Raw genomic sequence first — 14,756 nt, forward strand, 5'->3', positions numbered from 1 at the left:
ATGACACTCAACTGATTTAAGCTTGCAAGTTCTCCAAGATGGTCATTCATTAACATCTGCAGTTGACAACTTGGCAGATAACATAAATTGGGTTCCAAATAGGCTTTGGTAAACTGATCATGTGAAATCATAGGGAGCTAAAACCAAACATGTTGGATCTTTTTCATGACTACAACACATAGGAACATTTAGAACCTCGTGACAATCATCTGCTTCAAAATTATAATATCACAAAAAGGGCCAGTTGGAAATCTGTCAACCTGATTGCATGCAGATCAGACCAAACTGACATTTGATCGACCTTGGAAAACATAGTAAACAGATTCAACAGGGGCTCAAAATGGATAAAGAGCTTGTCTGTCATGATCACAACACGGATGAATCCATTTCATCATAATTCAGAACTTATCAATAAATTGTGCCCAGAAGTAGGGCACTTGGATTTCTTTTCATCATGTGTGCCTAGAAGTAGGGTACTTGGATTTCTGACAATTTGATCACCTGCAAATCTGAATAAATTGAGCCTTGAAAATGCTTTACAAAACATATCAAATGATTCCACCAAGGCCACAAAACTGACATATAACATGTCTCTAACATGTATGATGCAGGGGAACAACCATCTTGCGCTCACCAATCACAGGTCTTAAAATGCAATATCTCAAAGTGGACAACTTTAATTTCTGGGAAAGTGCAATCAGCAAGACTGAATGAAACACCAAAGTTTGACGAGGTGGAAAACATATCAGAATTGACTGTGGAGACTTGGAATCTGAAACATAAGTTGTTTGATAAGCAATGAACACCATCACTAGTCAGCAACCCTTGACTGACAAGGCACAAAATGTACACTCACAAATTAGGCCTCCCCAATAAGTGTCAGACTTGGGCAAAAATGCAGAATGACAATTTTTCTCAAAATCAGATTTTCCTAAACCATCAAATCTGCATGCATGAGGCTACCAATTGGGATATAAGATGAATGTGAACAAGACAGGAATCCACCAAGGCCTCAAAGCTGACATACAACATGTTTCTAACATGTATGATGCAGGGGGACAATCATCTTGCGTTCACCAATCATGCGTCCTAAAATGCAATATCTCAAAGTGGACAACTTTAATTTCTGGGAAAGTGCAATCAGAAAGACTGAATGAAACACCAAAGTTTGAAGAGGTGGAAAACCTATCAGAACTTACTGTGGAGACTTGGAATACCTACCATGATGATATGTGTGAAACCTACAAGGTATGCAAGATATGCAACTGCCAAAACAAGCCTTTCTCCATTAATGCACAATGGGAAACTTTCAAGCTTCAAGAATTTTATGGGAATATTTTCACCACAGAAAATAGTCCTGATTAACAACACCTAGGCCTCAAATCATATCTTTAGCTAATCAATCATTTATACAACTATCATCTTTCAAGATAAGATCAAATAAGCAAGCATTTTAAGTTAAGGAAGCAGCAGACTTTAGATCAAACATCCATTTCCATCAGTAAATCTTGTCAGCAGTTGATAAGATTCAGATCAGACTAAGAACAGCTAATTGATACTCTCTCCATATTTGCTGTTCTCAGCATTCTATGATCTCACAACTTATTTGTGGTATATATATAGCTTATGCTTAGACAAGCAATAATCATCTCTTGTATTTGCATCTTCATATGATGGAATATAAAATGTATTTCTACTGATGGAAGTGTATGAACTCCATCGTTTTATGAAAAGTACCAATGTTAGAGAGGGGGAGTTATAATATGGTTATCTAAGTAGATCATCCTAGAGATGACCATGCTACTAGCTCATAGGGCCAAGAAGACTTTGATATCAATTTTCTATTGGGCTTAGATAGAACAATCAAGAAACTCCCTTTACAATCTTCTCTCTAACTCTGCCACGACTACTTGTCTTTAGGGGTGTGAGACAGAGATAGGGAAAGTAGGTACAAGCATCCTACTAAGAAGGCCACCTCGATTGATGTCCATCTTAACTATCCACCTAGGCCAAGAGAGCTTTAGTTCCAATATGATCTTAGGCTTAGTGTGGATATTGCTTTGAGAATATCTATCATCTTTCTTCCTCCAAACACTAATGCATTTATAATAATATTACTGATATTATGTGAGTTTTATGTGGTCATATCAAACCCTAATAAGTGGAGGGGTGTGTGTGTCTGACTGTAATATTCCAACCCAAAATCGCATTGTTTAAGGAGATATTACTTTGTAAAGATGTAACCCTATTACCCATGTATGGTCCACGTCAATATCCTTTTGTCACATATCAAAGCGAAACCTCCCTTCTAGAAATAAGTCTTGAGCATGAACCAAAAGGTTTGGGAGTTCACTAGTTCAAAGCATCTGAGGTACATTCTTTTTAAGCATAACCTTTCTTTCCTAAACTTAAGGTTGAACTTGAATTCTGAACATACGTGTTCAATGTTCAAAGTTCATTAGTTCACGGGTTCATAGCATTAGGTCAGTCTAAAGCTTAGAATATTTGTCCACCTTTCGGACCTTGCTGCATATTGGTGAAGTTGAACTTGTCATCTTATGAGCATTAGTTCCAATTTATTACGACCAACGAACTTGAACATTGAATTGTTATTAGTAGTTCAAAGGTTCATGGTTCATGGGCCTAAAGCTTGCCTCAATAGAGACACGTGTCTGAGTAAGTGGCAGTACGAAAGATGATTTTTCTTTCTAGAAACCCGTGGAAAAGACATATATTAATTGGTGATTAATGGTAATGATGGCAAGACATGCTTCGATATGTGCAAAATTGAAGGAAGCATTTAATGATGGTAAGTACCCTGTCACTTCACTTATACTCTCATTCATCCACACGTATTTGTCTCCAGGTCGCATGCATTGCCGACAAAGTTTTCATGCAGCCATCACAGTGAGTCCTCCATTTCTTTTCTGTTGGCTATTGTTTCTTTTCCTGCAAATTAGATTCTTGTCTGCGTATTTTCTCTCTCTTTTCTCTTCTTGTGGCTAGTCAATCCCAATTGTTCAGGCTGTTTTCCACCCCAAATTGCACAAAAAAGAGAGGCAGTCAGCCATAATAAGTAGTTTCCTACTTGAGATTAAGGATACATTCCTCGCTAATGAGGACATTGGCAAATTACTAGCCAGATTCTCCAATTGAAAACCTGGTTCAATATCCGAAAAAGTCTTTAAGAGTGGGTTGTTGCAAGCCTCTGGTTTCCCTAAAGCCATCCCTTGCCTAGCATGTTGAGATAGGTATGATCCCACTAAAAAGTGTATCTGCACCTACAATGGAGAAGTCATTGTATATGTGAACAGAGTTCCTGTGATGGGTGCAATTGAGAATTCCTCCTTACAAAGATTATGAGGATTGGACTATCAATTCATCCTATGCCCAATTCGCCACTAATACTAATGAGTACAATAATGCAATTGCTAAGGGTTGGTTGCTCAAACTAGAAAGAGCTGGCTCTTGTCTCTTATGCCCTCTAACCAGAGAAGGCATGATTCTAGAGATTAAGGATATCATAATCTTGTTGAATAGAGTAGAAGCAAACTCACATGCTTTCTATTGGGAGAACTGGATGTACTTTTTCATTCAAACCAATTTAGGGAAAGATAAATTCATTGATTGGGCTGATATTATAGCAATGAGATTATAGGAGGGGCTTTCCAAGTGTCCGGAACCTCTGGCTTTTATATGTCATCATATCTGTTTTATATTCTGGCTTGCAATAGAGAATGGAAAGACTTTCCTCATCAAGTGTAGAACTAGAACATGCCCATCTATGAGTACTACCTCCTATTGCAGAATGACAGAAACCCAAAAGATTTGAAAAGGGTTTAAGATACTTTTCTTGCCAAACTAGTGTTTGAGCTTCAGGGGAAGGAGAATAGGAGCTTGTCCGAGGAAGCAGCTCAGCTAGTCAACATCTTTGCCAGTTTCTTCACCCAGTTTCCAAAATTAACATATTTAAGGATAGGAGGGTATGAAGGAAAATCTTTGAGGCTGCCTCGACATTGTCTAGACTGCTATGTATTGATTGAAGTATGCAGACAGTTGGCGGAAGTGGAGAAAAATTCTAAAGCCCAGAAAGGCTTTGGCTACACCTTTCTTGTGGAGGTTGAACATTACAAGTGCAAATCTCTCCAGGATGCCCTATGTTTGAAGGTTGAGATTAAGACTGAACCCCTCATTTTACTCCCCATGTCCCAATTTCGATAGTTAGGGTTTTGCCTTGAAATATTTTGAGATGCATTCATCTTTCTTTGACATTCCTCAGATAGAAGACATTTGGGCATATTGCGAAGATGACTATGAGGTTAGGAAAAGATGGTGGTTGAGGCTTACCTTGAGGTAAGTCAAAGATTTTAATCTTCAACTCGACATCTCGGGAGTTGTTGAAGAGACAAATGAGGAAATTGGTTGATCCAGTATATGCTAAATAGACTGAAGCCTATCCCCCGCTTGTTGTTGACTGGTCAACACCAGCAGAAGATGATTTGCAAACTAGAACCTTACCTGTTATAACAAGAATGGAACAATGACTTGCAAACAAAAGATTTTGAGCCCCAAGTGTCTGTAGTGTTTTAGAAGGCCTCTGCTAGCTCCAGTTCACCTCATCTTATTTGTGATACTAATGAAGGTGCCCCCTCTCCCACTGCAGGTGTTCAAAAGAAGAGAATCGAACCTGAACTTACTGTTCAAAGTTCAGTTGAATTCTCTCCCTCAGTCAAGTGAACACACTCGTGTAGTAGGAAGAAGTTGAGTCAACAGAACTCTGTTGAAGAAACTCGTACAAAGCCAATTGAGATAGACCTAAGGGAAGGATTGGCAGCTGAGAGCTCAAGTGGTGAAATGGATCAGGGAAGTAAGCAGGCTGTAGGAGCAAATACCTTGAGTTCAATGGCAATTAGTGCATCCCTTTCTTTTCAAACTCCTCCCCCCAAGGATAGTTCTTTTGTCTCTAATTGGTTTGACCTGTTAGTAAGTAAGAAGAGAAGTATAGTAAGATTTCTTGTTCATATCTCGAGCCAATCTGGAATGGAGGAACATCCTAATCAAGCAATGCCTAGAAGAGAGTGCTGAATTGCAAAAGGAGATGAATTGTTTGAAGGAAATCCTAACTGATGACATCAAGTGCATTGATGTCAAAACTATGGAGAATGCGGACCAAGAGGGGAAAACCTCCAAAGAAGTGGAATCGACCTTCTTTTCAAAGATAGGGGCGTTGAAGCAAGTAAAAGAGGTCTTTGTTAAGAACCTGACCATAGTTGCTAGGGCCAATTCGATGATGATCATCTGCACTGACCATTTGGAAGGACAAGATAAGAGATTGGAACATGTCACTCAGATCATAATAATTTGGAAGCTGCACCTTGAACAACTTGGAGTCCCTCAACAAAATGAATTGGTCAACTTTTTGGCAGTACACAAAGCTTGGAAAGAAGCCGGTGGTGGTCTCTCTATGACCCGGGAATTGAATGCTGATGCCAGCAACATAGCTGGCAATTAGTTAGTGATCTAGGGGCCACAAGCCTTAGTTTTATTTTTCTTCAGTCATTTTTTCTGAAAAACTTGTTTATTTGACATTTGGTAACTCCTTGAGTAGTTAGTTTTAAAAAGTGATTCGGAAGCCCGGCGCGGCTATTTATTTTGTTTTGTTAGATCTTTGAAGGGTGGACTCTATAAACATGGAACATATATAGTTATTTTGATACAGTTGATAAACATCTTTTTGGTGATTTATGGCAGTGAATTAATGATGAATAGTAATTAATCATGTGGTTATTCTCTCGTCATCTCCCATATGATCATATGGTTATTTGGTTGGATTACATTTTGTGCGGAATTCAGTCTTGCTGTGATGATGCATTTTTCCATCGATTTGCTGAAATAATGTGTACATTCATTTTGGTTGTTCAATAAGTTTGATCAGAAATCTGAGAAGCTCATTAATGTATGTCCTGTGGCATAGGTTGTGAGGCTGTTATCTTTTAGATCTGCCACATTCTTTTATGTTTATGGGAGAATTTTTAATTGCCTTTACATTCATTCAGGTTAAAAGGGCACGTAATTCAATTCTTTTGTAATAAGGGTTATAATGATTAATCTTTTAACAAGGGAGCTGTGCCTTTGAACACTGAGAGTCTTTTAAAAAAAGATTGAAAGACTCATTTGTGGTGACTTAGTTTTTTATGTTATTAAAGATACTAACAAGAGGGAAAGACTGTTCGCTAACAGACCCTAACCCTAACTTGTTGCAGTTGTGAATGTAGGGCAAATTCGGAAGTGGACATGACAATTGAAATTGTGTCGTTTCTGTTTAGCCAGTGTTTGCCTTTTACCATTTGGTTCAAAATAGGGTCCATTTGTTATTTTTGTTATTTTTGATGTACGAGTCATCAATAATCTTGTCATCCAAAATGTGTCAAAATTCAATGAAAAAGAAAAAGAAGAAAACTTGCTTTAACTGTAAATGGATGTACCATCACGTGTACACATCATCCATTGTGCGAGTGCATTAAAAATTGCTATGTTGTAAACCAACTGGAGGATGGCAGGAGGACACTTCACATCTTCTCATTTGTTGCCAACGTTGGCCTGCTTATTATCTTTGGTGGCATTTTGATTTCTATTGTGTGGTAATTGGAGATTGAGTGGGATGATCAACAATACTAGCTTGTTTTTCATATTCATGTCTGTTATTTCTTTGTATAACCTCCTACTGTGAAATATATTAATGAACAAAACAATAATGTAATGCATTTCATTGATACCACTTTCAGATCCTGCTCCCATCGCCGCTTTTCTATATGAACTCCAAAAGATTTTTTCATACTCTTGCAGTTATTGTGTGCTGGAGCTCTTGAGATTGATTTCCTCATTGGCTATATTTGCCTACAAGAATCCTGTAAACACCGTTACTGAACAAAAGTACTAATATAGAACAACCTTTAGAACTGGAAAGGAAAGATGATCTTATTGGCTAAAATAATTGACTTTGGGCAAAAAGATATTTGGATACCAGCATGATAAATATAGTGTTTCTTATGGCATGTTCCTTTGGGAAGGTAGTTATTCTTAAGTCTAAAATATCTCTGACAGAAATCGCAAAGGATGTTGTATAACTTGACATGGATGTGATTTGTATTTCTCTGGTCTTGTTGTCCATAACAAAAGTCTTAAACTGGTACTTTGTTTTTTTAGTTTTATGGAGAAATTTCTGAAGTACAATATTCAACTGGTAACATATTTCGGATTTGCAAACTGGGAACTGACAAGTTTATTTGACATTTGTACTTATCTCGACTTGGGAATAGCTCTGGAACTTATTGAGCATCTTCGTTCTATTGGTGAAACCAATGCTCTTCTGCAAAGAAATCACGTGAGCCTAGTCTTCTCCTACTATTTATTCTGATTTGAAGGTTCCCATCTGCAAATCCCATTTAATTACTAATAACTTGGCTTAAAGGATAACTAAAATTATGTTGTTTGTAATGAGCCAGATATTAAAAAGGGATACTGCTTTAGCAACAGCTGCTATTTATCAATCAATGTTCGGAGCTGAAGATGGAACAATCCCAGCTACATTTCAGGTTAGATATTGGCAAATTAACATTTACTGACATCCTTTTGTTCGCTACTATGAGAATGCTGGTAACCACAAATTTTGCTAAATTAATCAGGTCATTTATATGACTGGTTGGGCACCGCATCCTTCACAACAGAAGGCCAAAAAGAGAGGTTCAGCAAATGTTTCGTTTGAAGATATTCAGAGAGAGTTTGGGAACCAGGAAGCCTCATAAATTCGTGGCCAACTAACCAGGAGTTATTAATGTCACGACTTAGAATTTAGTATAATGTTTAATTTACGTGCTAGGCTTCCAGGACTACATGCTTATAAGGTGTACTGCGTGCATTTATAGCTCTGCAAATGTAATTAGTTATACTTTTGTAAGCTTCAGAGATACGCTGAATAATGGAACTCTGATAGTCCTAGTCAACTCCAGTTGAAGGCTATTCAATGCCTGTTGTCTTTTTGGTGGGAAGTAATGAAATATTCTTTATAGTCTTTAAGGAGTCTCCACAATTAATTTTGCAAGGTTTGTATAGAGATCTGGTGAATCCCGTAAATTTTGTTATTTATTCAATTTGATGTGGCGTACCTGTTATTTCGTTTCATCAATATCGAGTAGTGCATGGCCGCTGTTTACATTGAATTCTTGTCCACCATCAACTTGGTTCTTTTGTGCCATTACTTAAGTGTCCGGAAATAATTTTTGTGCCTTCTGCAAGGTAGGTTAGTTTTGAAATGCAATGGAGTTTTTGAAACTTCTGTTAAATCATTAATCAAATGTTATTCAACAAGAGAATGTGTCAAAGTTCCTCACTAAAAGTAGGATGAACTAGAGATGAAGTTAGAGAAAGCTCAAAAAGGAGTAAATAAGTAGTAGATGAGAGAGAGGATTAGAAATAAGTATACAATTTAGAATAGTTTGTGAAGATAATTTTATGAAAAGTTATGTTAAAAATGTTAATGTTAGAATCAAAAGAAATAAAAGCAAAATGAAATGGTATTAAATAAAAGAAAATTTATTAGTTAATTAAAAAGTGTTTTTTAATGATTATATTTAGATTTGAATTTGAAAATATTATTATTTATATTTTCAAAATTGTTATTGTATTAGGCAAGAGCCTATGCTTGTGAGCCACTCATCGGAGATGTCTTGAGTTCAAATCCACTCGAGTTAACACATAATAATAATTAATCTAGACTTCCACCTATACCTATCAAAAATAAAAAATTATTATCATATTTAAATAAAATGATAATAAGATAAAAAAAAATATAAAGTTAAAATATTAATAAGAAAAATAAATTGTATTATTTATATAAAAAATTATAAATTGAATATTTATATTTATTAAATTTTTTAATTTAAAAAATTAATAAAAATCTTTTAAATATACAATACAATATATATTAATTTTTCAAGATTAAATAGAATTATTTAAAAAATTTTAAAACTAAACTTATCCTTTCATATAATTTTTTACTTTCTTAAAAAATAAAAAAAAAATGACCTCGTATTTTTATTTAAGGTTTTTACATGATTAAGAAAAAAATATAAATACTGTAAAACTACAATTAAATGCTATCACATAAAGTCTTTATTGGAATAAACAAACATATATATTGAAGGGGAATATAAGTACAAACACACCTATTTGTTACAAGAAGAAATTGACATAGGATAATTTTGTTGTTGGGCAAACTTTACATGGATGCCAAGTGCAGTAATAACAAGTTACATGTGGTTTAGTTTTGAACGTGTTAAAATGACTTGCCTAAAACATTGATTTTTGAATTTTGTTTGTCTTTGTCGTGAGAAGTGCTAAAACATAAAATTGAATTTTTCTGGTCTCTGTTGGGAGAAATGCTAAAACAAAAAATTGAGGTATTTTTCATATGTGATTGTGATGAATATAGTATACTTTGAGTTACTTGTAAAGGGAAGATTTATTTCATCTTTTAGTTGGTACTTATTGGAGTTGCATCTAGTATTTACTATGGCCTCGCCCTTTACATGTCTATACATGTCTCATGGTAAATTAAATTGGCATAGTCTCTCTCCCAAAAATTGAATTTCACTTTATAGGTTGTTTTATTCCTACTTAGAGAGTCATGTTGGTTTCACGTTGTTTCATATGTTGGTTTCATGTTGCTTCAATTGTACTTTGGGCGCCCAGGATCAATCAATTAAGAGAAGAACTGGCTACAAAAGGACAACATTTACTAGCAAATATATACCTTAAATGGGCAACATTTGATTTAGCCCTACTCTTCTAAAGGCCACCAATGCACCATATAATAGGGTTAGGTAACCCCTACCATAAAACGCCTCATACGGCCCTTCCTAACCTTCCCTTACTTCCCTCCCTACCCTTCCTAGCATGTACTCTCCACTCTCCAATATATAAAGCTAAGTATGGTCTATCTTTTGAAATATTATAGATTTAAGTTTTAATATTTTTTTAATGCATCCATACATGTGGTAGTGCAAAGTCATTTCTCACAATAGCTTGTCACTCAACACTAATGCCACATATTTCATATTCTTATTTCAATCCTACAACAAAGGCATTCTACCAACTACAAATATGCAAAGGCTAATTAGAGTTGTAGCCCTAATCTCGTATCAATCGGCCAAGCGAGTATCGTTCCAAATTGAAGGCCTTCAGGATTGAGTCGAGAAGCCACATAGGTACCAGCAACATAGAACAACACATATTACTTAGCTTAGATGGTATACTTTGCTGGATATAAACATAATCGTGTACAATTGGTAAGAAAGATATTATGTCTTATAATCATAGTCATACTTTCTTGAATGTATTCAAGCATCTATGATAAGGCCATTTTTCTAAGAATCAAAGTCATCAGTCAATCTTCAATGCTCATTCCCTTGCATTTTTTATTTCCCTGTGAAAATTTTGCAAAAAAACAAACCAAATCATGTTGTATGGGAACATACTATATGTTGTATGGGAACATAAGAGGTTTAATTTAGGAAATTAACCAGTTTAAGGATGTTATTTCCAAAGACCAAATGGATTTAAGGGTGGGTTGCGAATCTTGTTTTAGTAGAATTATGAAATGAGATTAGAGCACTTGTTTGGTGGTGGAAATTTTGAACCAAAATCTTAAATCTTTTATGATTTTGTACAAAGCTTATTTAGCCTTTTTCTATGACTTCTTGTCACACAACAAAGCCCCAGGGTTTTTGTTCTTCAAGTGTTGGACCTTAAAGTTTGTTCCAGATCTATGCCCAAAGGTACTTTTCTACAATTTAGTACAGTTCCTCTTAGTCAAGGTTATAGTCTTGCAAAAGCTTTGCCAATATGAATTTAAATGGTCTCGGTTTTACATGGTCGAGTCATTAATATTTAGAATTGTAATTGGTTCTTTACAACCTTATTTTTGTTTTTAGCTTATTAAAATTCTATTTTGTTTCAACTAAGAAGACAAGCCTTTGACAGATTAAAAATCTACCTCTCAATATGATAGCTAATTTTTAAAGCTTTTACCGTTATTTCTTAATATCATAAGAAAATTTAAAAAGTAGACACTTCTCCATCACTCGAGCTCTTATTTATTTACATATTGTTAAGGGGTATTTTAAATCAATTAAGTATGATATAGTTGGTTTTTCTTTTCTTTTTCTTTTTCTTTTTTAAAATCAACTAGTTCATGCAATTTAATTAGTTAATATTCAAGAGTCGTAGAAATTACCAACATTGGTGTGGAGGTGAATGACATAGAGGCTGCCATGGTTAATAAAAAGTGAGACACAAACACCACACATTTCCCTGGCGCTGTCAAGACAAGTGACTATAGATTTAATAGCCAAAGAAGTTATTTCAATAAGGAGTGGGATTTGATAGAAGGGCAAGGAAATGAATTTTGTTGGTACTGTCTAGAGCTTCCCAGATCTAATAAAAAATAGGCCCTTGCTACTCAATTCATAAGTAATACAACTTACTTTGTGCGCTTATAGCATTGTTGCCCTTGTAAGCAATGGGTGCACAAAGGAACTTCTTGCAACAGAGTTCGATCATGGGTGATGGTAGAGGAGTGCAACAGATTCAATGGCATCACTGATATTGATTTTGCCTCAAGGTAGCCCAAAAGCAACTTCCTGTTTGTGAATACCTCCCCTAAAAGCACAATGAACGAGAGATTCATCACATTACAAATTCAATAGAATGAACCAAAAGCTTCTAGATTCGTTCCATTATAAATCCAAACATTATAAGTTCAATAGCTTTGGTGACAAGTTCATAAATTAATGTATTTATTTGTAATGAAAAATAATTTTCTCCTTACTATTTTCACTCTCATGCAATTAAATTGTACATAATTAACATTTTTTATATTTACAAAATATGTACAAATTTATAAACATAGGAAATATGCATATGCTCAAAAAGTTCTTAAGTACTATTGGATGAGCTAATCATCTATTTGCATCCAATAGATGCGTTCATTATCATGGTGAAACTAGGAACTCATAATAACAAGGAACATGATTTAAGTAAGAAAGGCCTAGTCAAATATCTCCAGTCCTTTTATTAATTTGCAAATTTGTAAAATTTACTAATTCAGGAAGGCTTAATCCGATATCTTTTCTTTTTATTAATTTTTAAATTTGGGAATTTATTAATACGTCAATGGTAAATTTAAAAACAATTTATATGTCCTTTACTTTCACAACAATTGTATATATATATTTTTCAAGTAAAAATACAATATCATCCCAATCATGTTACATTTTATAGTTTTATTGAAGGGCCTATTATTGTTGTCATCTATAGAGATGTTTGACAAACCATTATTCTCCTAGGTTGCAATTATGATGATCTGTTATTTTGCTTGTGATTGACTATGTCAATTACTTATCAATATATTGGTAGTTATTAGGATTAGTGCTGATAATTATATTTTAATGGCAATTGTGGAGCATGATTTGTGAATTTATACATAGTCTTCTCTATTCTACATTCAATTGAACAAGTGTGAGCTTTGTTAGTTCTCTCTTGTTCAAATCATTATTCGACATGATTTGAACAATAAGAAGCTATGGAGGAAACATTGCAAATATTGGTAGAAAGTAAATCAAATGAAGAGAACCATGGACCCCATGACAATTTTGTTATGGGGGTTCAAACATTCATTTCTCACACTTGACCGTTGATGTTGACATCTCTACCAAGAGCCAAAGCACCTTGCAAAGAGAGAGACCCGCTTTCCAATAAATGCAAGAACTAAGGCAAGATTAGAGGAATGTGGATCTTGAAGGAGCATTTTTAAAGGATTGTGTTGATCTTCACATGAGCTAGGTGGGAGTAATCATGGCTACTATAATGATGATCTCAAGTGAAAGATAAATAAGATAAAATTATCATCCTTTGATAGATCTGGGACAACATCTGCACAAATATGGGTACAAAAGACATGTATATACTTCTAGCTTAAACAGATGCTCAAGGGTGATGCAATCAAAATTTCCATGCTTCTCTTGGAAAGGAATTACACATGGATGGTGGCATTATGGGATGGTCACCCTTGGCCATGATCAAATAACTTTGTATGTTGAATTAACAGAGAGGCTTATTGATGAGATTGATGGAAAGGATCCTAAACTCAACTTCAATGAGTTGGCTTAGTTGAAGCAATCCTAACAAATAGGCAATTATATTATGGAATTTTAGAGACTGTCAGTATTAGTGAACAATATCTCAAAGAGAAGATTGGTTGTGTTGTTCATGTATGAGTTGATAGAACCCCTAGAGGATTGGGTCAAAGGGTTTAACCCCAATACACTCACTAAAGTGATTAAGGTGTGTGACATGCCCACATCTTCTTCTTCCAAGGGTTACACACATTTCCAACCACCTCTTGTACAAGAGGTTAGAGACAAGGAGCTAATTTAGGAGAAGCTTCTGATGGACAAGGCTACTCATTTGGAGCTCTAGAGGAGGAAGTTGGTTTTCATTTGCAAGGAACTCTAGGATTTGATTCACCATTATGGTAAGGGAAATATTCATTATATTGAGGTGATACTGGATGATGAGGAATTTAAAGGACCCAAATTACAAAAGACTAATCACACAAAAAGGATTGAAACACTTGTAGCACATTTCAAGCATGTGGTACAGTTTAGGGGGAACAAGTCACAATCTTGCTTGATAGTGGAGCCACACCCAATTTCATCAATTCATCCCTTGTTTGTCTGAGAGCTTTTCACATGGTGGAGCATGGGGGATTTGAGGTCAAGGTGGTAGGAGGAACTTTATTACCTTGCACTTGTTATTCTATAGTTGAACATTACCATAGGAAATATACAATGATGAATGATTCTTTGGTATAGATCTAGATGACATAGATGTCATAGTAGACAATCAATGGACAAAGTGTTAGGATTAACCACAAACATAAATAATAGTTACATGTAAATATAACCAATATCAGAAAATATTAAATCACATAGAAGAGAATACAAGACATGAGGATTTAACATGGTTCACCCAATCCTTGGGCTACATCCACCAACAACAAGTCCAATATTATTATTATCCAGTGATTACAATCTGTAATCCCTTACAACTCAATACCGTCACAATAAGCTACAATCTCATCATACATTATGAAATCCCTAGCCCTAAGCCATTTTATACAATCTTTTTCCTCTTACAAAAATAGGGCTAGAATAAATCGTCCAATAGAAAAATAATAACTGATGCCTTTTACAATAATAGAGTCATTTTTGGCTTCAGGGGCACTACTCTCGAAAATCCCCATAGGGGCATTACCGTTTGACCCCACAAATAATTATCCTTTTGTGGGTGTCCCAATTCTTCCATGAAGAATTGAAGTTATAACATCTCTTTGGTTGCCTCTGTAGCACCAACATACTCTGCCTTTGTAGTGGATAAAGCATTAACCTTTTGCAACCAAGAAATCCAACTCATTGCTGCCCTACCAACAATAATTATATAACCTATAGTACTCCACTTGGTATCAATATCTCTTGTCAAATATGAGTCAATGTGGCCTTGTAAATCAGTAGTAGAGCCTCTAAAATGTAAACACTTACTAGATGTTCCTCTCAAATATTTGAAAATCCATTTAATAACATTCCAATGCTCAATCCCTGGATGACTCATATACCTACTAACAACCCCCATTGCATATG

The 14,756-nt window shown here is 35.2% G+C and overlaps 1 protein-coding gene across 5 annotated transcripts in view; it reads left to right on the forward strand.

Annotated features, from left to right (window-relative positions):
* The window catches only part of LOC149556928 (S-adenosyl-L-methionine-dependent methyltransferases superfamily protein), a 158,080-nt gene extending 149,895 nt beyond the window's left edge, over window positions 1-8,185 (forward strand). For 4 of the 5 annotated variants that reach the window (XM_089831562.1, XM_089831560.1, XM_089831561.1 and 1 more), the window contains 3 exons: window positions 7,320-7,384; window positions 7,506-7,595; window positions 7,686-8,185. In XM_089831562.1, the coding sequence (XP_089687688.1) occupies window positions 7,320-7,384; window positions 7,506-7,595; window positions 7,686-7,805 (275 nt within the window). In that variant the 3' untranslated portion in view covers window positions 7,806-8,185. Of the gene's footprint in view, window positions 1-7,319; window positions 7,425-7,505; window positions 7,596-7,685 lie in introns of all 5 variants that reach the window. The other variant, XR_016364815.1, reaches the window with a different exon arrangement.
* Window positions 8,186-14,756: the final 6,571 nt, after the last annotated feature.

This window comes from Cupressus sempervirens, chromosome 5 (genome assembly GCF_028749045.1).
Source record: "Cupressus sempervirens isolate cs-2001-9-10 chromosome 5, ASM2874904v1, whole genome shotgun sequence".
NCBI lineage: Eukaryota > Viridiplantae > Streptophyta > Pinopsida > Cupressales > Cupressaceae > Cupressus > Cupressus sempervirens.